The following is a 27,992-nucleotide window of genomic DNA, read 5'->3' on the forward strand; positions in this document are numbered from 1 at the left end:
AAGCGGGAACCTCTAACCCACGCCCTTGTTTTCTTGGCCTTTGGACAGCTCGAGGCCCCGCCCACCCCGCCCTGACGGGCGCCCGGAGGAACTACAGCCCCCACGATGCAGCTGGAGTCCTTCTGCTTACGTCATTGGCTTGGGACGCCCCGGCGGTAAGCGAGCCCGCTGAGCCGCCTCTCGGGGCTCTCAGCCGGCAGACCCCCTGACCCGTAAGGAGTGATAGGGTCTAACCGTCTGAGCTCGGAGTCCACCGATTGATCAGGGCCAGGGCGGCAAACGTGCGGCGGCTAGTGACGTGAGCGACCTCCCTCCTCCTCCCGCCTCTCTCCGGGGTGGCGCCGTCTGGTGACGTTAGGGGCATGATGGCCGCCGCGAGGCCGGGAAGGTGAAGGTGAGAGGGCGAGCGCGCCGGAGGGGTGGGGACCCGCCCAGCCCAGCCCGGCGAGTCCTGAGCAGCCCGGCGGGGACCGGTGGGACGCTGGAACCCCGGGAACTCGGGATCCGGGCAGGCGGGCGTCTCCACGCCCCGGCCTCGCTGCGGGGCCCTCCGCGGCCCTGAGAGGAGGGGGCGGGACGTGGGTGTCTGGACTGGGGGTGGGGTTCCTTGAGGTTCCTCGTCTCCCCCAGCCTTCCCACCTTCGCGGCCCCATTCCATCCCAGCCCTTTCTTCCTTTCGTATCCAGTCTTCTATATTTGCCAGCACTTACTCAGCACAAGATAAGTGCCCACGTTGACCACTGTGGCGCCTTACCCTCTCCCACTTTGGGCACTTTCTGCGCTCAGGTGCAGTCACCTATTTTCTTGTTTGACTTCTTACCTGAAGGTAAGCCCCTTGAGGGCAGGTACTGATTTACCCATCCCTAACTTCAGCGCCTAGCATGCACACAGGCACACAGACGATGCGGAATAATTTACTGTTTGGATGCGTGAAGCCTAAACTGCCCATCCTCTATTGTAATCTTTCGTTGCCCTGTTTCTTCAATTTCTCCATCGTCTCTCTTTTCTTCCTCCCAGAAAGGCCTCTGATTATCACCCTTCCCACCCGGAAGGGTGGAGTGAGGCAGATCCACGAAGTTAAAAACAAGTATGGTTTGGAGTTAAAGGGAGATTGTGTATCAGTTCCTAGCTTGGCCACTTATTAGCAGTCTATAAATCTTTTAAGTATCCCAAGCCTCTGTTTGCCCCATAGAATTAAAAATTAAGTAAGATATATTTTACAGCATGCAGCACACACATTCTTTCAATAAGTTCCACTTCTCTTCCACACCCCCACCCACTCATCTCTAGTCCTCAGTTCCACAATCCTCAAGACCAGTCCTTGTCCTGGTCTGCTGCCTCCTCTCCTCTCACCTCTCTGGACATGGACCTGTCTTTACCAGGGTTCCTGCTTCTCACCAGCACATGTTTGTGTGTCCCCGCGATTGTCCCCACACCTGTGTGTTGTGTTTTCCTCCAGGGCACTTCCTCACATACCATCGGAGTACAGAGTACGGGGCAATGACTAAGCTTCCCTCAGGGATGAGTTTGTTTGGCTTTAAACCTGGTTAAACGTGTTTTGCGCCCTTTTTTTTTTTTTTTTTTTGCTGCTTGTTGACATGTCCCTTTTTTTTCCCCAATAAGTTGGAATTGGTGGAGTCAACACAATCAGTAGCCAACCTCAACCTGAGACAGGACAGAGGAGAATTCAGATTCTTTTCGTCTTTTTGACTCCAGCCATGCCCATGATGCCCAGCCTGTGAAGGTCTCTTACCATCCAAAAAGTAAGTGGTAGCTGGGACGTCTGGCACCCTGGATCTGGGTTGAGTGGAAAGGGGTATGTTCTGCTGGCTGTCCAGTGGCAAGTGTCATGGATGGGGTCATCTTTGCTCAGAGCTGGAGTTTTCCAGTCTGTGCTGAAAAAAACTGTATGTATGTCCTTCCTGCTTCCATGGTTTTCACTGTTGGTGGAGAGAGCCTATTTAAAGGTTGACAGTTCAGAAGGTGGCTGGAATCTTTGGGCTCCCCGAAGAATTAGTCTCTGTCTCCCTTGTTCTCTGCTCTGCTGGCTCCTCCCTCCCTGTGTCTGCCCAGCAGAGACTGGCTCCTTATCACAGCTCTTCTGAGAGTCTACTCTGCCCCTTTTACCCTGTATACTCTTTTGTTTCAATTTCTCAGCTTCTCCTCTGTTCCAGTTGTGCCAGCAGACGATCCGTGGACCTATTTTATTTTCCCTGCTAGGAGTTGCTGTGCATAAAACTGGGTAAGGAGGTGGTGTGGATTTAGGGACTGTGCTTGGGATCCAAACACACCATATGGTGAATTCTCTACTGCTGTTTTCACGTGCGAGGCATCTAATACTCCTCAACTAATAAATAGCCTGGGTTGAGGCAAAGCTTTTTTTTCAGTTTGGAATTGGGTTTGGTTCTGGTCTTAGGTTACTATCTGTTAATACTGTGCCCCTAGCACTTTTTTGGGGTGGGAGAGGGAGACGACCAGGATGAATGAGGCTTTCCCTGAAGGATGTTCCTCAGGATTTTAAAAACCGTTATGTAGCAGAACATCTTGTTTAGATACGTTTGTGAAATGCTGCGTTAAGTACAGTTCAGCTAGTGTTTTTAGAACAGGCCTTTTTCCAGAGTCTTTGCTTTGGTCATGTGCTCTGATGGAGGATGACCGTGGCATATAGTGTTTTAGAAATTTTTTCTACTGTGGATCCCTTTTTACATGGAGCGTTGGGTGCACTACATTTCTGTGGCCCGCACTTTGGGAAATGCTGTCCTGAACTATCTGAAACCCTGACTTGAAGAGCACTTCGCGCCTGTCACCCCAGCTTGAAGCATGCCACTTAATGTGTAGCTGGTATCAGAGCCACTCTAACCTAGCTGTGCCCAGGGGACTGGACCTGCATGCCTGCAGTGAGCTCTGTGGTGAAGTAGGGACTATCAGGGCTTTCCAGAGGAGGAACAGGATCCCAGCTGCTTCCTACCACTCTGTAAGGGTAGGCAGCCAGCAGGCAAAGCCCTGAGATAGTGGGCCTTCCCCTCCCCCCCCCCCATCTTGGCTTGTTTGTGTGTGTTCCGTAACTTGGGTCCATTTGTGCACATATGTATGTCCAGCTTGCTCTTTGAAGGATCGGATCCTGGGATCTGAAAGGTTTGATCAACTCTCTTGATTCCGTGAGCTCCAAACACTAAGAAACAGATGCTTAGCCCGAAGCTGCTTTTTAAGAAAAAAAAGTAGATGTGTGTATTCTAGGGATGGAAGGGGAAGAAGGCACTCTCGTGAAGGGGCATTCGCTAACTCATCCGTGTCTCTCACAGTTGTGGAGGAGGAAAGTAGACCTGGAAACAGGTCACGACTCTGTGTCCGGCGATCTTTCTGGAAGGTCACAGACTAGACGAGGAGACGGGGATTTAAAAACCATAAGGTTGCGTGTCCTCCTTGGAGATGTCAGGGAAGGCTTCACGGAGGGGTGATGCTACGGTTGGGTCTAGAAGGACAGTAGGAGTGTGCCAAATGGTGAAAAAGAAAAGAGGATCCCAGGCCGGAAGCAGCACGTACAACACAAACAGGGAACCTCAGCTTGGGGGTTAACTGAGTCAGAGAAATCAGGCAGTTTGGATGGGTTGGAGGGAGGATCCCTGAGAGGGCTGGGGCATATGGCTGCAGGCTGGGGGATGGTGAGAGCAGGTCAGGTCCTGGCCTGGCAACTCCGAGCACGTCTCGTAACCTTGAACCGCTAAGCTTTTCCTAGCGTGCGCGCCTTTGAATCTTGCACTTACCGAACGCTAGCACTTTTGGTTTTGGATCCTTTGGGCTGGCAAACAATGACCAGAACTTGAAAGCACATGCTTCTAAGAGCCCCACTGATCTCAGGGAGCTTTCTGCCTGCAAGCAAGTCACTTCTGGGGATGGGCCCTGTTGTTCCTCAGCCCTGAGCAGACCTGTTCACTGGGTTCCCCGTGACGGTGGGGGAGCCGAGGATGTGTTGGTGGAGTCGAGGATGTGTTGGTGGAGTCGTCTCTGCCCTTCCCTGAAGGCTGGGTGTTGGAGGGGAGAGTTGCCCGATCTTGCTGGTGGAGTTTATCATTGTTGTTACTTCATAACACATAAAATCACCTATAAGTTTGTCCTGTGTCAGCCTGAGCCTTCTCCATCTGTGTGGCATCACGCTTGTCCTGCACATGAAGGATTCAAGGCTCTGAGGTTAAATAACTTGCTCAAGTTTACATGACCCAGAAAGAGTACGGTTTGAACCCAGCTCTGGTTCCAGAATCTGTCCCCTCCAGCCGTGTCATGCTCCATCCAGATCCCTTTCCGTTTCCTTTTGATGCTTTTCTCTTTTTGCACTCATCCCCCGTTCTCCTAGAGTCTTAACCTGCTGGGCCATGCGAAGCCTGATTCCAGTGCCTCTTCTGCTCTGGAGGAGGCAGGGGTGCTTTCTTCCCGATGCCCCTTCTCAGAGTTCTGTTGCCTCAGAATTCCTTGACGCCTTGACCCCCAGGCTAAGAAAAGTGCACAGTTGTAGCGATTTAAGGAGGAGGAAGGTAGAAATGGGCAGTTACTTGTCTTTCTTATCTCCCTAGAAATCATTAACAAAGTAATTTGTAAGTTATGCAAAACATGTGGGTTGATATTTCCCTGTGAGTCTGTCTGTCTGCCCACTCTTTGGGATGATTAGATCCTAAGAACCAGTTTTCAGTCACTGTGCGCTTTCTCTGGATGTTCTTTCTGCTTCTCAGTAACTTGTTCAGTACCTTTTGGCACGCTTGGGAAGTTTCTGGTGTATGTTCCCTCATGAGCTTTCTCATTTCCCAGATGCAGCGAGTGCTGAGTGCTGGCTCCCATGGAGAGCCCATGTTGCTATGATTAGGGTGGCCTGGGAGGGAGAATTTGCTGGGTGTTGGAGACGCAGAACCAGGCACATGCAGCTGTGTGGGGTTGGAGGAGCCTTTGTCCTTTGACATCCAGGATCTGAGGGCCCTGCTGGGGAAATAGCTCTGTGCATGGTGGGAACTCAGGGGCAGTGCGGTTATGGAACCAGAGATCTCCAGCCACATCTGGATGCCACCTTCTCTGCTCTATCTGTCGGTTTTGACTTTGAGCAAAAATTTCTAAGGCTTTGGAGCTCAGCTTCACGGCCCCTAGTATGTTACTGCTATTTGGAAAATATAGGCTATAACGATCGAGGGCAAGAGAGCTATCTACCCCAAAACAGACTGCTGATAGACAGGTATTAATAGTGTTATCACAGGAGGGGGGTTATGGATTTTCCCTTCAGTTCCCGCATTTTCTACGGTGCACACGCTTGCAGTGAAAGAGACCAATAAGTGTTTTTAAGAGTAGATGCAGACCTCTCTCACTTGAGTACCACCCTTCCTTGTCCACCCCCGACCACCACCAGTACTAACAAAAAACCCGTTCAGAATTAGGGCCGTCGTGACCTGGACAGCAGAGTGGCCAGGGGAGGGTGGCGGGGGTCACTGACTTTGAGCATCACTTTGTTTTCACTGCTTTCAGTCATCCGTGCTTTTTCTTAGGTGGGTGATGTGTAGGAAAGAAGTAGGTTTCTGTCACACTTTTCTGCCTGAGACCGAGAGGAGGGCTTCTCACGTGTCCTCTCGTGATCCCGGCCTGACTCCCTGAAGTGGGGAAGGCTGGGTCTGCTGCTCTTCCACAGGCGGGGATCAGCCAGCGCAAGGCCTAAACCCAGAGCCCTGGCTCCAGCTGTCTGGGTGCCCACACGTCCTCGGCGGTCGCTTCCTACTCTTGAGGACGCCAGTCTTACCTTACCATCCTGGATCTAGTCCTGGAGGGCCCGTGTTCTTGATGGCCCCCAGGGCTAGCCCCAGGCCCCCCATGGCACCCCGCCACAGCCCTAGCAGAACGTCTAAACTGGGCATTCCTGGGTTCACTCACGTTGTCTTTTCTTGCAGCGCGATGTCCCTGCTTTTCTCTCGGTGCAACTCCATTGTTACAGTCAAGAAGGACAAGAGACACATGGCTGAGGTGAATGCTTCCCCACTCAAGCACTTTGTCACTGCCAAGAAGAAGATCAATGGCATTTTTGAGCAACTGGGGGCCTACATCCAAGAGAGCGCCACCTTCCTTGAAGGTGAGACAGGCGGCCTGCTCAGCCGGGTCCACACCTGTCAGTTTCCATATGTAGGTGGGAGGATAGAGAGGAGGGGAGGTAGAGCCTTGCTTCTGGGGAGCTTATCCCCAGGTAGGTTGTCACCTTCAGCAGTGTTGTGCTTTGGGAATCATGTGGAATTGGGCTCCAGGGAAATCAGACTAGGAAAACTAGAGACCTGTCACATAAGAATTCTGTGTATTCTGTATCATTTAGTCGTGAGGGGTAGGTGAATCTCAGTCCCATGTAGAAGACAAGCAGATGGAGGTTTTGAGATTTGCTCGATATCTTGTAAGTGACACAGCAGGGCTCTACCAGGTATCTCTGACTCCTAAGCCCAGGTGTTTTCCTCAGCCTGACTGTGCGGGTATTGGTTGTCCCTGCCCAGGGTGTTCTTTCTCTGATATTTTTAGTCAGCGGGGCTGTGGAAAGGAAACTTGCGTCACTGGCACCTTTTCCACTAGTTACTAATTTGAGCCCAGCCCCTGGTGCCTGCTCTATCAGCAGAGGAGGACAGGTTCCCAGGGCCCCCGCTCAGTCGATTGCCAACCCCAGCCTCTGGTTGTCTGAGGCTCCCTCTCTAGAAGGTATACATTAGCTCCTGTGTCTGGGATTGTCCGTCCAGACCCAGTAGCTGAGTCTCATCTGCCCTTGGTTTCCTTGTTTGTGAAAGAGGCGCTCAAGCGAGACCAGGGCTTTTTAAATTCTAGTCCGCAGAGCTCTCCATGTTCAGTGGAAACGCCCCAGGGACATGCTTCACCGTCTGCTTTCCACTAGCGTGGCTTGGCTTCGGGTTGGTTTATGTGACAGGCTCCTTCTTAAGGCTCCCTTTAGAGAGAGGGAATGTTTCCAGTACTGTGGTCTGAATGTTTGCATTCCCCCACATTCTCATGTTGGAACCCTAAGACCCAGTGTGATGGGGTTCACAGGTGGGACCTTTGGGAGGTGATTAGGTCACGATGGGGGAGCATTCATGAAGGAGATTAGTGCCCTTATGAGAGACCCCACAAAGCTCCCTGGCCCCCTTCTGCCACGTGAGGATACAGTGAGAAACCTGTGACCTGGGAGAGGCCCCTCCCCTAACCGGGCCAGTGTCCTGATCTGAGCCTTCCAGTTCAGAACTGGGAACAGTACGTGTCTGTTGTGTATGACCCGCCTAGTCTGTGCGGTTTCATTGGAACAGCCTGAGCAAACCAAGACTGAGAACGGACTCTCTGCCCTGCCCCTGGCGTGGGGCTTGATGCAGGAGAAGGTGGTCCCCACATACTTGTTAACGTGAAAATCCGAGTTTTACAGTTAGAAAACTGGTAGCTGAAGTTATTCCAGTTCATGACCCGTTTGTTTGGCAGTAACTCGGGTGCACCTGGCTCTGTGCACGCAGAGATGGGGCAGACCAGGTCACTCCTTCCAGAGCTCCGGCTGACCGTCTGTGATGCTCTGACTCACTCACTTTGTTGGTGCCGTGGACGAACACGTGCTTAATGAAGGGGTCTGTGCGCTGGCATTAGGAATGGCTGTTTTGGTTCTTGTTCTTGTGAGACCAGGAGGCTTGTCCTGTTGGTGGGCTGCAGGGGAAAGAGCTGGAGTGCTCTGGGTATGTGTTTGGGCCTGCCCTGGCTAGGGGCGGGGATGGTGGCCGCCTGGTCAGTCTTCTGGCTGTTTCTTTTAAATGTGGCCACTCGCTTGAGAGCCCAGCTCCTTTCGGGAGCGTTGCAGAAGCCACGCCCATGTGCCCCTATGAAGGAGGAGGGGTGATGGGTCTGAGACTGCGGTGACCAGGGGACCTGGGAGGCCTTGGCAGTTTGGTCACTTCCCCTCGTGGCATCATGCAGGGGAGACTCACCCGGTGGTCTCTGAATGCCGCCTGTGGTCACCAGTACCCTCGTCGTCTTGGGTCGCCGTAGCAGAAATATCACACGCTGGGTAGCTTATAAACAACAGGAGCTCACTTGTCACGGTTCTGGAGGCTGGCAAGTTCAGGGTCCGGACTCTAGCAGATTGGGTGTCTAGTGAGGGCCAGCTTCCTGGATTGCTGTTGTTTCCTCTGTAACATCCCAGGTAAGCACACGGCAGGAGTTAGCTAGCTCTCCGGGTCTCTGATAACGGCACTAATCTCAGTCATGAGGGCTGCACCCTCATGACCCATCACGTGGTGGGGGCACAAACATTTAGTCCATTGCCGCGAGCGTGTGCCGAGGGACCAGGTGCCCGTTTACTCCGCCAGCTGACACGCCTTCCTGGTGCAAGACTAGATGGGGTGGGGCCGGACCTTGCTCATTTGCTTCTGTCATCCGTTGCCTATCTACCTGTCGGAGCCACTGGGAAAAAGCAGTGCAGTGATCCCAGTACCCACTGGCTTAGCAATTGTGGTGTACCTGCTGAGTGCGGGGACCGCACAGTTTGGCTTTCATGTGGGAGATGATGCACTTGAACTAGACGGTCACACCATGGTGAGGTGAGCGCTGAAGTACAGGGTGCTTTGGGAGCACAAACAAGGGGCTCTCACTCAGGTTGGGGGAGTCAGGGAAGGCTTCCGGGGGCTGTGCAGTCCATGCTAGACGAGGCTAAGTGGGAGTGAGCCAGAGCCCCCCAAGGCAGCGCCTCCGTGCATCGGTGGGGGGAGGGGGAGGGGTGCACTGAGCAAAGCCCAGAGTAACCGGAGGCAGCATGGTGAGGGTGGGGACGTGCCGTGCAGGGTGGGGCTGGCAGGAGGCCCTACTGGAGCAGTAGGCAGGGCCGGTCAGGAAGGGCCTCATGAAGGTGCACAGGGTCCCGTCCTGGCTCCGAGTGTGGGGCAGGTAAATAACGAGGATGGGGTGAGACTGTGTTTGAAAGGTGATCAGAGCAGTGCCTGGTGTGTAAGGAACAGTTTGGTAAGTAAAACGCCTGGAAGTGACGGCAGGGAACATTCTAGTGCTCAAATGGACATCATTCATCCTTGCGGCAGTCGCAAGAGGTGGGCACTGCTCTTTGCTGTGAGAGTCGGGAGTCTAAGACTGGGCTCCGTCGCCTGAGGTCGCACAGCTGGGAAGAGGTGGCAAAGCAGTACTTCCTTGCTCTGGAGCCCGGGTGTCTGCGCTGCGGCCCCCAGCAGGGAGGTTGCCCTTCAGCGGGCAGTGGCGGGGAGCTGCGGCCGGCGCCTCTGTCCCCCGCAGACAGAGGGGTGACCCATGTTCCATCTCCACCTCCAGACACCTACAGGAATGCGGAACTGGACCCCGTTACGACAGAAGAACAGGTCGTGGACGTCAAAGGCTACCTGTCCAAAGTGAGGGGCATCAGTGAGGTGTTGGCCCGGCGGCACATGAAAGTGGCTTTTTTCGGCCGGTGAGTCTGTGAAGCTGTCACACCTTCCTGCCTGGGGCGGGGGGGGGGGGAGGGGGGCGCTTGTGCAGCCTCGCAGTCTGAGTACCTCTTCCTCCTGTTTAAGTTTTTAATGATGGCAAAATACACATGACGTAAAACCCATTGTCACGATTGCTCTTAAGTCTACAGTCTGATAGTATTTACTGTGTTCACGCTGTTGTGCCGTCATCACCACCGTCCATCTCGAGAACTTCTTCATCTTGAGAAACTGAAACTCTGTCCCCATGAAACACTCGCTTTTGTCCTCCCGAAACCCCCACCCCTGCCCCAGCCTCTGGCAGCCACTGCTTTGCTTTCTGTCTCTATGGATTTGACTCTTCGAGGAACCGCCAATAAGTGGAATTGTACAGTGTTTGTTCCTTTGTGACTGACCTCTTCCACTTAGCATAATGTCCCCAGGTCCCCTCTGTTGTGCGCTCCGGGATGGCCTTCCTTTTTCAGGCTGAGTAACATGCCACCGTGCGTATAGACCGTATCTTGTTTATCCGTTCATCCAGAACGAACACTTAGGTTGTTTTTACTTCTTGGCTGTTGTGAATGATGCTGTATGAACGTGGGTGTACAGATATCTGTTCGAGACCTTCCGGTGCTCTGGGTACATGCCCAGAAATAGAATTCCTAGATCGTATGGTAGTTTCATTTTTAATTTTTTGAGGAACCACCATGTTGTTGTCCTTAGCGACCGCACCGGTTTCCAACCCCCCCGGGAGTGCACGGGGCTCCAGTTTCTCCAACTCCCTCCAACACGTGCCTTCTGTTTCTTCTCTAATAGACATCCTCATGGGTGTGAGGTGGAATCTCATCGTGGTTTTGATTTGCATTTCTCTATTAATTAGTGATGTCTAGCATCTTTTAATGTGCTTCTCGGCCATTTGTGTATCTTCTTTGGAGAAATGTCTGTGCCGGTCCACTGTCCATTTTTAGATGGGGTTGTTTGTGGGGTTTTTGTGAGGTGTGAGAGTTCTGTATATAGCCTGCATATTAACCCCTTACTGGATACATGATTGTAGATGTGTCCTCCCATTCTGTGCGTTGCCTTTTCACTCGGTTGGCTGTGTGCTTTGATGCCCAGAAGTGTTTTCATTTGGATATAGCCCAATTAAGTTTATTCCTACTTCTGTTGTCTAGACTTTTGGTGTCCTGTCCAAGGAATTGCTAAATCCAATGTCGTGAGGCTTTTCTTCTGTTTTCTTCCAAGAGTTTTATAGTTTTAGCCATCAGATCTCCTTGTTACACTTTGAGGTCTAGTGGACACTAGAGGTTCTCCAGTTCTCAGCAGACCCTGCACGTCCTGCATATTGAACCCAGCTCTGACACTGTCTACCCGGAGGGAGCATTAGATCCTGCAGGTTAAAGGCCCAGTCCCCCAAGATGGGCCTCGTTTCAGATGCCATTTGGAAATCTGTGCTTTGGAGTGACTGGCAGTCACTGGCAGTGACATGGAGGTTCCCATGACTCCTCCTCAAGTTTGGCTAATTTGCTGGAGCTACTCACAGAGCTGGGGAAACAGTGACTCACACTTACTGTTTTGGTGTAAAGGATACAGAAGAACCAGCAGGTGAAGAGGGGCACAGGGTGAGGGCCAGAAGCGCTACCCTCCAGGCTTATGGATGTCTTCGTCAACCCGGAAGCTCATCAGACCTCATTGTTCAAGATTTTTATGGAGTTTAATCCACAGGCCCTTCCTCTTTCCTGAAGTAGGTGGGTGGGGCTGAAAGTCCTAACCCTCTAATCGCTTGGTCTTTCTGGTGACCCGTCCATTTTGAGAGTAGGGGCCCCAACCTCCGTCCCCTCATTAGCATAGACAGGTGTGCTCAAAAGGGGCTCCTGTGAATGACAAAAGACACTCCCCTTGCTAAAATTCCAAGGATTTTAGAAGCACTGTGCCAGTAAAGGGACAAAAACCAAATGTATTTCTTATGTCTAATCTTTAAAAAGATTAGAATCTAATAAAGGGAACAAAGACACCTGGACAGGTTGGATGCTATACACACAGCAGTGGCCTGAGGAATAGGCACTGTGCCTTGAGTCTTGCCCCTAATGACCTGTGACTTTGTTACTGAATCCCAAGTTCGGCTCCCCATCCCTCGAATGACCAGTACTCGAGAGATGAGTATTGAGGGGTACCTGGTTGACTCAGTTGGTGAAGCGTCTGACTCTTGATTTCGGCTTAGGTGTTCAGGGGTTTGAGCCCCGCGTTGGACTCTGCGCTGTCAGAGTGGAGCCTGCTTGGGATTCTCTCCCTTTCTCTCTGCCCCTCTCTCTCTCTCTCTCTCTCTCTCTCTCTCAAAATATATAAGTAAGCTTAGAAAAGATGAGTATTGATAGGAAAGGAATATGTGCTTGATTTAGGAGGCTGGCCATGTGGGAGGAAGGTGGACTGTTACCCAATAGCCAACTCCTCAGTTTCTGTGTCGCCATGAGGGTTTTAAATTTTTTTTTTTAATGTTTTTATTTATTGTTGAGATGCAGACAGAGCATGAGCAGGGGAGAGGCAGAGAGAGGGGGAGACACAGAGTGTGAAGCAGGCTCCGGGCTCCGAGCTGTCAGCACAGAGCCCGATGCGGGGCTCAAACTCACGGACCGTGAGATACCTGAGCCAAAGTCAGACGCTCAACTGACTGAGCCACCCAGGCGCCCCAGTGAGGGTTTTAAAGGGACGAGGGTTGTTCATCAGTGAGGGGGTGCAGGGGCCTTTAACGTTTCTATTCTGTACAGATTTAGTGGCTCCTGTTTGCAGCTTTCAGTGCTCAAGGGTTGTGCAAGAGATCTGACTCCTGTGACACGTGAGGAGTCTCTCTTCTCCTTCTAGAGAGGAATGTGGGATTAATAGGTAACAGAGGGAGGGTTAGTAAATCAATCGCATGCACTTAGCATCCCTGTTAAAGATTACCACGCTAGTTACCAAGATTAGGGTGGCCCCCGCGGGTAGGTTTGCAGTGATGACCTGGGAGCACATCATGGGCACAGGCCAGAGGTGTTTGTCCATCCGTTTGCATAAACACAGAGTGCTCCCTCCCCCTGTCTGGGTACTGGTGCCACTGCAGAGACTCGGGCTCCCAGGCCGGCAGCTTCCGTGTGGAAGCCTGCAAGGCAGATACGGGTGGCCTCCCTGACGGCCAGTTGTCCTCGCAGGACGAGCAACGGGAAGAGCACCGTGATCAATGCCATGCTCTGGGACAAAGTTCTGCCCTCAGGGATCGGCCACACCACCAACTGCTTCCTGCGGGTAGAGGGCACAGACGGTCACGAGGCCTTCCTCCTCACAGAGGGCTCGGAGGAGAAGAGGAGCGTCAAGGTGAGGGTGCCGTGGCGGGGACCGTGCCGGGGGGGGGAGGGGGGGTGTGCTGGCGGGTCGAGTCTGGGCGTAGACCAACCGGGACGTCCACTGTGACCGGGCAGTCAGCACCTCTAAGGAGAGGGTGGTGCCCGTGCGGTGGGAAATGGGAAGGCCTGTCAGAGCTGAGCTTGGGCAGGTTTGAGAGCTTCCGGGCGGGTCTGAAGAGCGCCAGGAGTCAGGAGGCTCCAGTTCCTGTGTTGCCAAGCAGGCCGGTGGCTCTTCTCCTTGCTCAGAAGAGTGCGTGTGCCTCGTTTGCTGGGCTGTTGCTACAGGGCGACTCCTGCACTTGTCCCGTGGTTGTGAGTCAGTAGTCCGTGGCTGGTCCGTTTTTATTTTTCTGAGAGCCGCTGGCATTCTTGTTTGGGGCCAGAAGCTCCTTTCGGTGCGTGGAGAACTCATCAGTGCAAAATAACTGCAGCTTTAGGACAACAGCCAAGAAAGCAGCCTTTGAAAGGAGTGAAGAGTAGTTGTTTCTTATTGGCTCGGCCCGGCCCTTGGCTTTTCCGTGTGAAATGAAAGGAGTAAGGGAAGCAGACCAGGCCGCAGCACTGGGCCACTGAGCCCCGCGTGCCAGGCGGCACGGGCGGGCTGGCGGCCAGCGAGTCTTCCTCAGCTCCGGTCTTTCTTTCTTTCATTCTTTTCCTCTCCCCCGTCAGACTGTGAACCAGCTGGCCCATGCCCTTCACCAGGACGAGCAGCTCCATGCTGGCAGCCTAGTGAGTGTGATGTGGCCCAACTCCAAGTGCCCACTTCTGAAGGATGACCTCGTGCTGATGGACAGGTAAGAGGGAAAGTGCCTCCGTAGGAGGTCCACGCTGGGCCCTCTCCGGGTTTCTTTTTCTGCATCCTCCAGCCAGGGTCCCCTGGGGCCTGTTTGGTGCTCTGCTTCTCGTGCTGCCTTTCCTACTGGCTCGGCCAAATCCTCCCGCCTCCTGGATTTCCCCGGGTCTGGCTGCTGTAGCCGTTGGCATCAGTGCCCTGGAAATGTCCCAGTGACGATCCATAAAGACAGATGGGAGGGAGGCCCAAAAGTTGAGGAGGTTCTCAGCTGTAACCCGAGGTTGGTGCGTGTATTAGGGTTGGGAGCTTGTGGTGTTGGGGTCCGTGTGGTATTTTATTTCTCTCGAAGGAACACTTTGGGGCAGGTCATAACTGTCTTGAGAAGTACGGTACCGTAGTGCTTATTGGACTCACAGAAATATAAAATTTCACCTTAATTGCGTATCTGCAAAGCGAAATTACAAACCATTATTAAAAAAATTTTTTTTTAATGTTTATTTTTGAGAGGGAGAGACAGAGTACAAGCGGGGGTGGGGCAGAGAGAGAGGGAGACACCGAATCCAAAGCAGGCTCCAGGCTCTGAGCTGGCAGCACAGAGCCCAATATGGGGCTCGAACTCACGAGCTGTGAGATCATGACTTGAGCCAAAGTCGGACGCTTAACAGACTGAGCCACCCAGTTGCCCTACAAGTCATTATTTTTAATGTTTTAATTTTATTTTCTTTCAATGTTTATTTTGAGGGGGAGAGAGAAAGAGAGAGAGCAGGGGAGGGGGAGAGAGAGAATCCCAAGCAAGCTCCATGCTGCCAGCGAGGGGCTCAAACTCCTGAACCATGAGATCATGACCTGAGCCGAGATCACGAGTCAGATGCCTAACCGACTGAGCCACCCAGGCGCCCCAAACCGTTGTTTTAATAAAAGTGATACACGGGTGGAACAAAACACAAAACGTATTTTCAGACTATCAGGAAGGATATGAAATGAAAAGTAATTATCCCTCCAGTAAAGGCCAGGCCCGATTTATCTCACACCTGTAACTTTGTCCTCCTTTGCCTGGCTGCCTCAAGTCTGTGCAGAGCAGGAAGACTAGGGCCCAAGGTCTGTGTGCCTGATGATGCTTTACCCCGTCACCTCTAGCCCTGGCATCGACGTCACCACAGAGCTGGACAGCTGGATTGACAAGTTTTGCTTGGATGCCGACGTGTTTGTGTTGGTGGCCAACTCAGAGTCCACCCTGATGCAGACGGTAACCCCTCCACCTTTTCCCACACCCCTGGACCCCAGCGGAGCGGGCAGGGGGTGCGTGTGGCTGACAACCTTGGCCAGCACAGCCCCTCCTGTACTGAGGTCTTTGTCCCCCTTCAGGAGAAGCAGTTCTTCCACAAGGTGAGTGAGCGCCTGTCCCGCCCGAACATCTTCATCCTGAACAACCGCTGGGACGCGTCCGCCTCGGAGCCTGAGTACATGGAAGAGGTGAGTAGCTCTTTAGTCGTCACTTTGGGACCGTGTCCCCCCAGAGCCTCTCCGTGGGCTCTCCGGCCACATTGGGCCTGTGACTGACTTCTTCACTAGAGATTTCCCAGGTGTTCCCTGGGGTCACTGTGGTGTCTTCTGAGAGCTTTAGGAACACTCCCTTCACTTCTGCTCACTTCCCCTGCTCCGTCTACTCTTCCAAAGGCTGTCATCCAGGCCTGAAAAGCGTCCCCACCGCGTCAACCACACCCTTGTTTGAGGCCAGTGCTCACTTCAGTCCATGAAGAGTTACTCGTTATAGAACAGGCTCAGCTTTCAGGAGACGTCCAGGAAAGAAGCTTAAAGGAGGAGCAAAGAATAATTGATTCTTACTGGCAAATCCTCTAGTTCTTTACCTTTTTGCATGAGAGGAAAGGAAAAGGAGTAACAGACTGGTAACATGGGACGACGAGGCGCGCGGCCCGCAGGCTGACGCTGGACGGTGACGGGGAAGCTCCTTGTCTATGAGATGCGTGGAACAGAGTTCTTGGAAGGAGGAAATCTGCTGACTTGAGGAAAGCACCTCCCAGTAGAACCTGAGGATTTCAGAGCTAGAAGGGATTTCCCGGTGGCGTCCACTGATCTTATAAACGAGGCCCTGGGAGGACTCGGCTTGGCAGGGTGAAGCCCAAGTTTAGGTTTCTTGGCTCCGGGTTCCTTTCCTTCTGGGCAGCAAAGTGAGGCGCCGTGTGGGTTCTAACAAGAGGTAGTTTGGGGCAGGTTTAGGCATTTCTGCTTGTATGTGCATAAAATATTTGTGGCAGCCTGTGCCCCAAGAAACCCCCATGACGTGGGTTCTGGGGAACTCGGTGGCTAGAGAGCCGCGATAGTGGGAGATGACTCCTCATGTGTGTGGGAGGTGTGTGTTTGTACCTGTGGAATACTGAACCATGTGACTGCCTTACCTCTTCTTTAGAAGAGAGGCAGTTCGGGGCTGTGGGCTCCATTGGGAGGGGGCCACTGGCACCCCACCTGGTCACACCCACCCATCTGCTTGGGCTTCAGGTGCGGCGGCAGCACATGGAACGTTGTACCAGCTTCCTGGTGGATGAGCTGGGCGTGGTGGACCGAGGCCAGGCTGGAGACCGCATCTTCTTTGTGTCTGCCAAGGAGGTGCTCAACGCCCGGATCCAGAAGGCCCAGGGCATGCCTGAGGGAGGTACGATGGAACAGACTTCCTTTTCCCTGATGGTTGAGACATCTGGCTTGTGCTCAGCCCGTGAAGATGGTTCTGATGAAGAGCCTTGAGGGAGAAGCTCTTTGCTTCTCGGCCAGTGTTTAAGCCAAGTGCCCCGTCGGCTTGGCTTTGGACGATGTTACCATTTCCTTCTGGGGTTGTTTCCGGACTAATATGGTGTAATTCTCCTAGGGGGCGCTCTTGCAGAAGGCTTTCAAGTGAGGATGTTTGAGTTTCAGAACTTTGAAAGGAGATTTGAGGTGAGCCCTTTGATTCCATTTGATTATTCTGTGCCTCCCCGGCACCCGCCAGCCGTGACCCTGGCAGTGAACGCCAGAGCCTCGCCTGGGGCTGGTGGACCCCAGTGGCCCCCGCCTTCCTCAGCACCTCTTGTCTGTTCCAGGAGTGCATCTCCCAGTCTGCGGTGAAGACCAAGTTCGAGCAGCACACGGTCCGGGCCAAGCAGATTGCGGAAGCGGTGCGTCTCATCATGGACTCCCTGCACGTTGCGGCACAGGAGCAGCGGTAAGAACCCGACACCGCGTGCCCGCAGAGGGCAGAGCTGGGAGGGGATCGCTCACCCCAGCCTGGGGACTTGCCGGCAGAGCTGAGTCTCTGGGGTGCCACCGGGACTAGTGAGATCCCCAGGGAGCAGCCTGGCGAGGATGGCCATTGGGTGGGTATCTGGTCATCCCACGTGGTCTGTGTGGTGGTTCTTAGAAGTGTTGCCCCACGAGCCCGATGTTGGAGGCCTCAGCCGACACCACACTGAGCATGGCAGCGTTTCTCAAGAGCTAGAGGCAGGAGATGTGGATTTGGTTTTTTTAAAGATTTTATTTTATTGTAAGTAATCTCTACACCCATCGTGGAGCTTGAGCTCGGTCCCCAGGAACAAGGGCACGTGCTCCACTGCACTAAGCCAGCCAGGTGCTCCCAGGGCACAGTTTTTTAAAAATAACCTTTTTTTTTTTTTTTTAATGTTTGTTTATTTTTGAGAGAGAGAGAGCGCGCGCGCGCTTGAGCAGGGAAGGGACAGAGAGAGAGGGAGACACAGATCCAAAGCAGGATCCCGGCTCTGAGTTTTCAGCACAGAGCCCGATGCAGGGCTCAAACTCACGAACCGTGAGATCATGACCTGAGCTGAAGTCAGATGCTTAACCGACTGAGCCACCCAGGTGCCCTGTTTTTTGTTGTTGTTGTTTTGTTTTGTTTTTAATAGAAATTAAAATATGGGAAAATACAGAGAATAACGTAAAAACATCTTGCTTTCTTTAGTGTTTGCTTTATATTATCCTAAAGTTGAAATAAAACAAAAAACATCAAACACCCTTTGAGTCTTCAGCCCCTCCCCCGCTGTCACCCTGCCCACTCCTCAGAGGCAATGGCAGCCATGAATTTGGTGTGTAGCCCCATCATCCATTTAGAAAGTACTTTTGCAAAAATCCTGAAGAATACATAATACTGCTGTGGATGTGCCTCAGGCATGTGGACAGGGTGTCATAGTGAACGTGTCAGGGCACCTTGTGTTTCTTTCCACTTGGCTTTGGTTTTGTCCCCTATCCCTTTCAGGTAACACAGAGCTGGTAACACAGAGTTGGTGTTTCTATTAACTGAGATAGAGCATCCCGTTGGCAATATACCTCATTTTCCTACGGGTTGATTTTTATTTTTGTTTATTTTTTGATATTTATTTGAGAGAGAGCGAGAGAGAGAGAGCATATGCACGCACACCTGTGCAAGCAGGGGAGGGGCAGAGAGAGGGAGAGAGAGAATCCCAAGCAGGCTCTGCGCTGTCAGCACAGAGCCGGACATGGGGCTCGATCTCACGACTCTGGGAACGTGACCTGAGCTGAAACCAAGAGTCCAACGCTTAACTGATCGAGCTACCCAGGTGCCCCAGCCAACGGATTAGTTTTTAGATTTAATTCTTTTCTGTTGCAAACCCTGTTGCAGAGGACACCGGTTCAAGTGGCCCCTTGTGCACATTTGTTAAGAGTATGTCTAGGAGCTTAACTCCCGGAGGCAGAACTGTTTTGTCCTAGGGTGTGTGCATTTTCAGTTTTAGCGTTTTCCTCTGATGCCCTCTGAAATGTCTGAACGCGTCCCCAGTTCCCCCGCGGTGCGTGCTGGGACTGTGCATTCCCCGAGCCTTACCGGCACTTCAGACTTGGTGATTTTTGCCAGGTTCCTGCCTGCGTAGAGTAGTACCTCTTTTTAATTTCATTTCCCCGATGACTAGTGAGGCTGAGCTTTTTTTTTCCCGGATTAATGAGCAGAATCTGTTCTAAACGCCCCCCTCCCCATCCCCCCAAGCATCCTCCTTGGTCCCCCACCACCTCTTCCCAGCTGGCAGACCTAAGGGCACAGGGCTGGTGCTCAGGAACGGGGAGAGCATGCTTCTGGGCACCGTCTGACATTGCTGGGGCCCCAGCTGGGGCATGTGCAGCCTTCCTGGCGTCCCCTCGCTCCTCCGCTTGGTTGGGTGGGGACCCGCTCCTGAGCCCAGCGCGCTTTCTCTCAGGGTCTACTGCCTGGAGATGCGGGAAGAACGGCAAGAGCGGCTGAGGTTTATTGACAAGCAGCTGGAGCTCCTGGCGCAGGACTATAAGCTGCGGATTAAACAGATCACGGAGGAGGTGGAGAGGCAGGTGAGGATCGTGGAGGAAGCACTCTGGGCGATCTGGACTGCCTAGGAGTGTCCAGGGTGCTGGCGGTTTCTCAGCCTTCTAGAAGGAAGTTGTGGCCCTGACTGGAGCGGGCGCATAGCTTCCCCTGGGCTCCCTGGTCCCTCGTGTGACCCTGGGCAAGTCCCTGTGCTCTGGGCCTCCCCTCCACATCTCCGAGGAGCATTGGCCCGCCAGTCGGACATCCCTTCTCCCTCAAAAGCTTTCCTGCCGTAGGGGAGCTGAGAAGACCGCTGGCTTGTGGGGAAGCTCATGCGGTCTGTGAGGACTCGTTAGGCTCTCCTGGTGCTGCAGGAGGGAACCAGGCTCACCTGCCCTCCATGCTTCACGGTACGCGTCCCTCTCCCGCAGGTGTCCACTGCGATGGCGGAGGAGATCAGGCGCCTCTCCGTGCTGGTGGACGAATACCAGATGGATTTCCACCCTTCCCCAGTGGTCCTCAAGGTCTACAAGAACGTGAGTCGTTAAGCAGCAGGTGTTCTGCACGGGGACTCGCTTTAATCCCTTGGGCCGCTGGGTGGAATTGCCACGTGACAGTGATTCGGCCCCTGCTGGTCTGCGTCAGGGTCCCTCAGCCAGGGAGATAGGACCCAGGCTCCACTCCGCGTTCCGCGGTCACCTGCTGGGTGCGGGCTGACCAGCCTCGGGCTTCCTTGTCTTCTGGCTCCCCAGAACGAACTCCTGACGGGGGCGTCGCCTCTCTGAACCTCTGCCTCCCTGTTGCAGGAATTGCACCGCCATATAGAGGAAGGACTGGGCCGGAATATGTCTGACCGCTGCTCCACAGCCATCACCAGCTCTCTGCAAACCATGCAGCAGGACATGATAGGTCAGTGGGGACTTGAGACTGGGGCTTTGGGTTGCCCAGCGGTCAGCTTTGGAGGCCAGTCCACAGAAATAATGGCCTCTCCTTGTCTGTCACTCTTGACGATGAGTCTGTCCGGTACCCTCAGGTTCTTGGGGTGTGCGGAGCCTGTGTTCCACACACAGACTTGGGGAGCCGGCTTGAGTTACCACACGGGACTGTCACAGGCTGAGAGTTTGGCCTGTCCTTAAATTCACCTGAAGCATAAACGTCAGCAGGTGTTGGAGCCTCGGTCCACACACCCCTGGGGCCAGCTGGCCTGCCTCTCTGGGAGGGGCCCTTGTGGCACCACAGGCCATTCCTGCAGAGCAGTCTGCGTCCTCGGCGGAGGCTGGCACGGCCTCCATTTCGAGGCTGGACCCCACTGTGGCACAGGGCCGAGCCGATGCGCTTTCCCCTCGTTTGTGTTCCCGACAGATGGTTTGAAACCCCTCCTTCCTGCGTCTGTGCGGAGTCAGATAGACATGCTGGTCCCTCGGCAGTGCTTCTCCCTCAGCTACGACCTGAACTGTGACAAGCTGTGTGCTGACTTCCAGGAGGACATCGAGTTCCATTTTTCACTCGGGTGGACCATGCTGGTGAATAGGTTCCTGGGCCCCAAGAACAGCCGCCGGGCCTTGATGGGCTACGGTGACCAGGCAAGCAGTGTCCCGCACCCTTGGGTGTCACCAGAGGTCAGTCTGCACCTGTCTCCAGACCTAGGAGCCATTCTCAGGGGGTTCCCTGCGGTTTCAACCGTGGCACGTGTGCTACCACACCACGGTCCGGGTTTTTGCCACAGATCCACGTAGCCTTGACTTAAGCACCGATATCTGCGGAATTAAAAACGTTAGCTGAGTGTTTTTTCTAACGTATGTCAAATGAAGCGTGTGACTTGTGAATATAGATGATTTAAGTCTATCCACATACCACCGTTTTAGAATTTAGATTTTTAAAAAATTTTTTATTTTTGAGAGAGAGAGCATGCATGCGCAGAAGCAGGGGAGGGGGCAGAGAGAGAGGGAGACACAGGATCCGAAGCAGGCTCCGGGCTCCGAGCTGTCCGCACAGGGCCCGACGTGGGGCTTGAACCCATGTACTATGAGATCATGACCTGAGCCGAAGTTGGACGCTTAACTGACTGAGCCACCCAGCCGCCCTTAAAATTTAGATTTTTAAAACCACTCATGTCTCTACCTGTCGAACTCATGTGTGTACTGCGCCTGGTGCACACCCCCACTTTGGGGGAATTGTACCGAGGCATTTGGGGCTGCCACTGCTCGCATTTTGTGGGGTCCCCATAGTGCTCACCTTGGGGCTGGCAGGTCTGTTACGAAGCTTCGGTCCTTCCTTGCTGCACGCAAAGCTTAATTTTCTTTTTGCCTTTTTGGAAACCGAAGAGCCACTCTGCGTCCCTGTCCCAGGACCCCTGGTCCTGAGGGTCACTGAGGGTTCTGTTGTACCAGAGACCTGCCACATTCTTCTTACCCCTCCTGTCGTGTCTTTTCAGGTGCAGCGCCCCATCCCCCTGACGCCAGCCAACCCCAGCATGCCCCCGCTGCCGCAGGGCTCCCTCACCCAAGAAGAGCTCATGGTTTCCATGGTCACCGGCCTGGCCTCCCTGACGTCCAGGACCTCCATGGGCATTCTCGTTGTTGGAGGCGTGGTCAGTGAGCAGCCCTGCCTGGGAAGGGCGGGGGCTGGAGGACAGGCGGGTGGGGCCCGAGGGGCACGGTGCTGGTCAGGGTCCCCGCGTCCACACAGCGGCGTTTTCACGCCCACCGGCGGCTTCTCACGGTGGTCTCTGGTCTCGGGAGCTGTGCGGTCTCAGCCTGAGTTTCGGCGTGTTAGTCATTGACTTCTTGAAGTCTCAGCCGACGCGACGTTCAGTTGGCACCGCTCCCGTGTGACAGAGGAGGAAAGTCTGGGTGGCTCGCCAAAGACAGTTAGGATTGGAACTCTGACCTGAAGGCCTCTACTACATGACGGGCTTCGGGGAAGGGACCCGAGAAGGTGACAAAGCTGGAGTCCAGACAGGTGGGCGTGGCCAGGAGGTGAGGAAGCCCAGAGCGAAACTGGCAAGGGTTTAAGACAGAGAGACCAGGCTGGGCCTTGAACCCTTATGTGTCTGTCTCCTGGTTTTCTTGCCCTTTCCTTTCCACTCCAAAGCCTGAGATCGCAGGCTGCCTTCTTGGTGACTGGGGTACTCCCCACGTCCTGATGCACGACACACAGAGGCCAGGACACTTTCACCCTGAGTTTGCTGGGGATGTGGGCTCGCTCTCTCTGCTGTGGTCGTTCGAGCCATAGAGTGGTGGCAGATGTGACAGGGACAAAACTGCTGGGGATTGTGCTCTCAGCTCGGAAGACTGGGGTGGACACAGCTGAGGCCCCTTGCTCTCCGTCTCCACAGACTTGGCGTGCCGTGTGGCTTGTTTCAGACGGTGACCTGGCAGAGGGTCGTTAGCTGAGGCGCCGGTACTCGGTGGTCATGGGACCCTGTCATATAGCCCATTTTACCCAAACAACCCTGAGACCTGGAGAGACCATCAGGCCTCTTTTGGGAGGAACGTGTGTAAAGAAACTTGGCGTGGGTTTCAACCAGGACGGCAGGTGGCACTGACGCCTTGATTTCTGGCTCCGTGTCCAGTGCTTTTTGTGACCGCGCTGCCTCGAACTAAAGTGTCACGGACCAGAGCGACAGAAGCCACCCTCTGAGGAAAGACGTGAGGGATTCTACTCGTCAGTGTCCTCAGGATGGAATGTCACTTTAGAGCACCTGCTTTTGTCTTAGGGACTCTGCGTGTCTGGTTCCATGCTTCTGGTGCCAGTGCCTCCTCCCCTACCCCCCACACTCCCCTAACCGCCCCTCCCCTCCCCCCACCTCCTAGCACAAGTCTTCTCGTGTGACCAACGCTAAGTTACCCTGTTTCTGAATTAGGTTCCTGCCCTTCTGGCCTCCGTGGGATCAAAGAGGTGTGGAAGGAGGCGTTCTGAGGAGAGACACAAAGGCTCTTTGGGGCCCTTGGGAGAGGCAGGGGGGCGGCAGAGGGTCCACATCGGCTGATCGCTGTGCCTCTGCAGGTGTGGAAGGCGGTGGGCTGGCGGCTCATTGCCCTGTCCTTTGGGCTCTATGGCCTCCTGTATGTCTACGAGCGTCTGACCTGGACCACGAGGGCCAAGGAGAGGGCCTTCAAGCGTCAGTTCGTGGAGTATGCCAGCGAGAAGTTACAACTCATCATCAGCTACACCGGCTCCAACTGCAGCCACCAAGTCCAGCAGTGAGTCCCCCGCGGGGCCGGGGCCGGCTCCTTTGGTTCAGAACTTCCCGCTAGCTTCCCTTGGACCTGCCCTGGGAACCGCTGGATCCCCAGCATCATCTGACACTGGCCTTCAGCCGTGCAGTGTCGGCTCTGAGACCAGGGATGGGGAGAAAGCTGTTTCCGGGGACACCCTATGCCCGGGGCCGGGGCCAGTTAGGCCTCTGTTCCCCCAAGGAAGGGAGATGCGGGCGGACGAGGGATGTTACTTGTAGTGTTTTTTCAAGGTCTGTAGGCAGAGCTTTGAAATTCTAAGACCCGGCCCTGTCTTCCTGGCACAGCTTTGGGCAGGAGGGGGCCAGGCTGCCTGCCTGGCTAGTCGGGGCAGGAGGAGTGCCGGCCTGCCTTCCTCACACTGCTGCGTGGTGGGCCCCTTGCCCGCACCTAATTTTTCATTTTCTCTGTGAACCCTTTGAAGTAGACATTGTTTGTGCGGGCGTCTCCTTTTTCCAGATGGGGAAACCGAGGCTCGAGGGGCGGTCCCTTTTCCCCTGCCACTTGGTGATTAGCGGCAGAGCTGGGATCTGAATCCCCGCCTGCTGTGCCCCAGGCAGGGTGCTCCTGGTTCTCTCACTGTGGTGACGCTGAGCGTGTGTGGCGTCCTTGGTCTGGGCAGCGGGCGGAGAAGATTCTGCCACACCGGCGTGGTGCAGGGCAGAGCTGCCAGCGGCTGACCGATGGGCACCAGGTGGATCTAGCCAGTGCCCATGTTCTGCAAACCAGCCACGTGGCCACATTGATCCCGACTCTCTCCCACTCAGGGAACTGTCTGGGACCTTTGCCCACCTGTGCCAGCAAGTTGACGTCACCCGGGAGAACCTGGAGCAGGACATCGCCGCCATGAACAAGAAAATCGAGGTTCTCGATTCACTTCAGAGCAAAGCAAAGCTGCTCAGGTGAGGTCGCCCTGGGAGGCCGGAGGTGGTGGGCTCCGGTGTGCGGCCCGGGCGCAGCGGTGTTTTGGCTGCTTGTCTGTGTCTTGCGTGGATGTGAACTTCACTCTGCGTGAGCTGTTTGCTAGCATCTGCTGGGTGCCAGATACGGTGCCAGCGCTGGACGTTCGACAGGATGTAGAGTTACTGCCCTGTGGACGCTCTCCGTCGGGGCCTTGGCGGAGGAGGAGCCAGGCAGAAGGGAGCCGTGAAGGGACCGCTCACGGGCACCTTCTCCTTCAGCAGCATCTCAGGCACTTGACGGGCGCCGTGCCGCTCACCCGTCCGTGTCCCTGCAGGGTCGTGTCACCTATCTCCGTTTTCTAAAACGGGAAATTGCAGCCTCCAGGAGTTAAGTAACTTGTCTGGGGTCCCACAGGCAGTAGCGAGGCCAGGAGGAGGATCCGGGTGTGCGTGGCTCCAGCACCCCGGGACACGCCACACGTTCATGGTCTTTCTCTGTCTACTGTGCACCGGGGTGTCTGGGCTGGACCCGCTTTACTCCATTTCTCTGGGCGCAGGGAAGGGGCATTTTTACCCGTCGGAAAGGTGGTCAGGCAGCTGGTGATGGGCAGAGCCCCCACTGGCACCCAGGTCCGTGCGGGGTCCCTGTGGAAAGTCGGAGCTTCTGTCCAAGTTTTGCTGGGGGGGGGTCAATCTAAGGAGCCAGAGGCCTGGGTTCTGGCCCAGGCACTTGTGTTTGGGCGGATCACTGAGCTTTCTTAAGTCTCATTGTTTTCATCTGTAAAATGGAGCGAGCTCTCATGACAGAGCCACAGAGCTGAACCAGAAAGCGCTCCGCAAAGGTCCTCAGCCCGTTCAGCCTGAGATAACATCAGCACCCGGGGACCCTGCGCTTCCTGCCCCCGCCCCTGACGTCAGTGCCAACCCCTGGGCAAACGGTGGACTTTCCCGGGCTGATGTGCCCTCCCCGCCCACTGCCCTGGGCGAGTCAGTTTCAAGGACCCCTCGGCAATGGGGGCGGGGGGTGGTCGCCGATGCCTCTGCTGCTCATAGCCAACAAGGACGGGGTGAGCCCGTATGGGCCGCATATCCAGCAACCCGACCCCCCACAGACAGGCAGGAAAACTGACTTCCGGACAGTTCAGGGGCCTGCCTGTGGTCAGGTGAAGCAGACATAGGGCTTGAATGTCAGGCCTTACTTTAGGCTCCATGGCTGATGAATCGTGATTGTGGGAAGTTATGTCGTAAGTTCTCTGGGTCTCTTTCTCTCATCTGCAAAGTGGGGGTTATCAGAGGAGTAAATGAGGCTATGAGTCCAGTGTCCTTGGAACCGCTCTCAGTGTGTCATGCTGTCACCTGTCGGCAGCTGGAGCGCTACAAATTAACCCTTTCTCCGCAGGAACAAAGCCGGCTGGTTGGACAGCGAGCTCAACATGTTCACGCACCAGTACCTGCAGCCCAGCAGATAGTGGGCAGCCTGGCGCCGCAGCCCGCGTGGGGAGGGGCCGTGCTGTGTGGCCCCCACTGGGGCCCCGGGCAGCTCCCGTCCGGTGCTGCCACCCTGAGAACGAAAGCACCCCCGTCTCATACCATTTTGAGCCCCTGAAACGCTAGTCCCCCCCCCCCTTTGCCTGCCGTTGCAGGAAGATCTTCAGGCTCGTACCCCTAAAGGAGACTTCTTTTTTTTGATGATGACCGTGGACCGCATGGTACCAGGGAGTCGAGTCTTTGCTTTGTCGGGTGCACTTGACTGAGATTCTTTTGAGTGCTTGACAAGGTCTCGGGATCCGCCGGCCCCGCGGGACGCCTGGTCGGCACCTCAGAGGGCGTCAGGCAGACCCCGTCCTCCAGCGACACTAATCCCCGACCACACGTCCTCTCTGCTCCGCTCCACGCTCGCAAAGAAGGGCCGCCCGAGGGAGGGTGGGATTTCTTCCCCGATCGCACTGGAACGCATTTCCGGAGGGGCTGCTGCCTGAGCGTCAGTTTGGTTTTTCAGCTTCTGAGCTTCGCTGCATCGGCAGAGCAGTTCCCACACATCTTGGAGGCAGAGATTGGGTTGGAGGCTGGGGGGGGGGGGGGGGGGGGGCTTGTGCCATGAGGGGGCGGGAAAGATGTTGCAGAAGCCGGGGCGGGGTCGGTGGCCGAGGGGAGGGGTGTGTGGAGAGAGCAGGTAGCTGGTACCGCGTTGAGGAGGGGCTTGGCCTCCCTTCTCTTCACTGTGTCCCTTGTTCTGTTTTCAGTCTTTAGCCTGTGTAGCCTGGTTTTATTATTGGTCATAGATGGGTTGGTCCAGAGCGTTAGAGGATGTAGCAGAAGGCAAGATGGCGGAGGGAGGGGGGCGCCCCGTCCGGGATGGTTGGAGAATGTGGAGTCCATGGAGAACAGGGCTGTTTGACCTTGCCCTGTGAGGGGCTCACAGGCTCTGAGAGCTCGCACGGTTAGCTTGATCGCATCCCCATTATGCCCCTTAAGAGGTGTTCCCAGCTGCCCTTGGCCACCAGTCAGTCCTCCTGACTAAGTTTCCCGTGCCGCTGAGGCTGCAGTTGGCCGAGAGACAGCGTGGGAAACCCAGCAGCCACCCTCCCTGACCCCCAGAGCCTCTTCCCCTCATCAACCTCGTGTGGACTTTGAGAAATGTTTCCTGTTGAGTTTGGGATCATTACTGGTTGAAGAGGGGGCAGGTTCCTGTCCCCAGGGTGTTAACTGGGGCAAGCAGCCTCTGCAGCTCAGGTTGGAGAACTTCCTAGAAACCAGAAAGCTTTCTCTCCCAGAAAGAGGTGGGGCTCTGGCAGAGAGGTGGGGCCTGTCCTCCTGAATCCCCCCGCCCCCCGCCCTCCAGCTTCCGGGAAATGAGTTGGTGGCCTCTGCTCACTGGTGGGTGGCCACGCAGGTGGCCTCTTCTCCAGGTGCCTGCTTGTCTTTCAGACCTTCAGCGGATGGCGTGTGGGGCAAAGTGGTGGGTGTTGCCTCGATGGTCACATGGCAGGAGGATGTTCTGAGCTTTGTGCCAGGCCTAGATGGTGGTCACTTCACAGCGTGTCAGGAGAAATCAGTGTCACACGATTCCAATGAACTTTGTGCTTTTTGGGGGGAATCATTTTTTTTTATTTCGAATAACTAAACATGAATTTTTTTGAATGTAGCCCCTGGGCGGTGAATGGAATTTTGAGTTTCTTATACAATGAGTAAAATTAAATTTATCTCACTGAGGGAAAGACTCTGACCGAAGTGTGGCAAAAAGCACTTTAATTTCATGCTGCTAACTTTGTTCCCTGTCTTTGCGTTCATTTGCTGGAGTGTGAGACGTGCTTGACACAGTGAGTTTTTCCTCCGATGTATTTAAGGTGGTATATTTGCCTGAACTGCTCCTGTATCGTTGCCGATAACATTGGAACTAAAATAAAACCTAGTTGGAAACCCTCTGTGGCATCTCAGTTTACTGTTCTTACGCAAACCCGGGTCTGCAGGCCGCGTTCTGAAATGACCTTAAGTTTATTTAGGGGAAGTTCCAACTGTAATCTGCCTGCGGGTTCCTCTTACTCTTGGAAGGACGCTGATACTCTCAGAAGAACAACGGGCATAACTGATCTTTGAGAACCAGAAATCTAGAGTGATTTCTTGACAGATTTCGCTGTAACTCCAAGCCATTCATTTTTCACTTAAAAAGTAATGACTCAGACTGGCCCATCCTAGTTTGCCTTCTGAGAACTTGGTTGGGAGCTTTTCTTTCTGTTTTTTGAAGGGCCCTCAGCAGGGACGAGTCAGCCTCCCTGGCCCACACCTGTCCCCCGGGGCTCTGGCGCCCCCACTCCCTGCACTGAGGTGGGTGGGAGCCTCATCCTTCCACATTCCCGGGCCACAGACTTGGGGCATCATCCTGGACCCCGGTGTCGCTCGCTTCATCCAACCTGTCAGTTCTGGTCTCCAAAATGCCTCTAGACCCTGACCGCTTCCC

At 54.6% G+C, this 27,992-nt stretch overlaps 2 protein-coding genes across 5 annotated transcripts in view; one reads left to right on the plus strand and one right to left on the minus strand.

Moving 5' to 3' along the window:
* NPPA (natriuretic peptide A) overlaps positions 1-27,992 on the minus strand; it is a 160,987-nt gene that overhangs the window by 109,416 nt on the left and 23,579 nt on the right. The window lies entirely within an intron of this gene.
* Positions 187-27,459, plus strand: MFN2 (mitofusin 2). 4 transcript variants are annotated; one of them, XM_086715699.1, is made up of 20 exons: positions 187-394; positions 1,624-1,763; positions 2,158-2,242; positions 5,919-6,097; positions 9,307-9,442; positions 12,617-12,779; positions 13,478-13,602; positions 14,739-14,847; positions 14,967-15,074; positions 16,119-16,272; positions 16,483-16,550; positions 16,694-16,815; positions 18,812-18,938; positions 19,326-19,430; positions 19,701-19,803; positions 20,257-20,513; positions 21,329-21,484; positions 22,903-23,099; positions 23,900-24,034; positions 25,434-27,459. In XM_086715699.1, the coding sequence occupies exons 4-20, from the start codon at positions 5,923-5,925 to the stop codon at positions 25,501-25,503; spliced, it is 2,310 nt and encodes a 769-aa protein (XP_086571825.1). In that variant the 5' UTR covers positions 187-394; positions 1,624-1,763; positions 2,158-2,242; positions 5,919-5,922; the 3' UTR covers positions 25,504-27,459. The 4 variants fall into 4 exon arrangements, with proteins under 4 accessions (XP_086571825.1, XP_086571826.1, XP_086571824.1 ...); XM_086715700.1 differs by having other exon boundaries at positions 2,175-2,242; XM_086715698.1 differs by lacking the exon at positions 2,158-2,242 and having other exon boundaries at positions 191-394.

Source organism: Puma concolor, chromosome C1, assembly GCF_028749965.1.
Source record: "Puma concolor isolate L17-30 chromosome C1, mPumCon1.1.hap2, whole genome shotgun sequence".
NCBI classification, from domain to species: domain Eukaryota; kingdom Metazoa; phylum Chordata; class Mammalia; order Carnivora; family Felidae; genus Puma; species Puma concolor.

Coding starts and splice junctions, on each gene's coding strand:
- MFN2 (XM_086715699.1), top strand. CDS start 5,923: ATGTCCCTGCTTTTCTCTCGGTGCAACTCCATTGTTACAGTCAAGAAG. Junction 6,098..9,306: donor GAGCGCCACCTTCCTTGAAG/GTGAGACAGGCG, acceptor CTCCACCTCCAG/ACACCTACAGGAATGCGGAA. Junction 19,431..19,700: donor TCCTCAAGGTCTACAAGAAC/GTGAGTCGTTAA, acceptor TCCCTGTTGCAG/GAATTGCACCGCCATATAGA.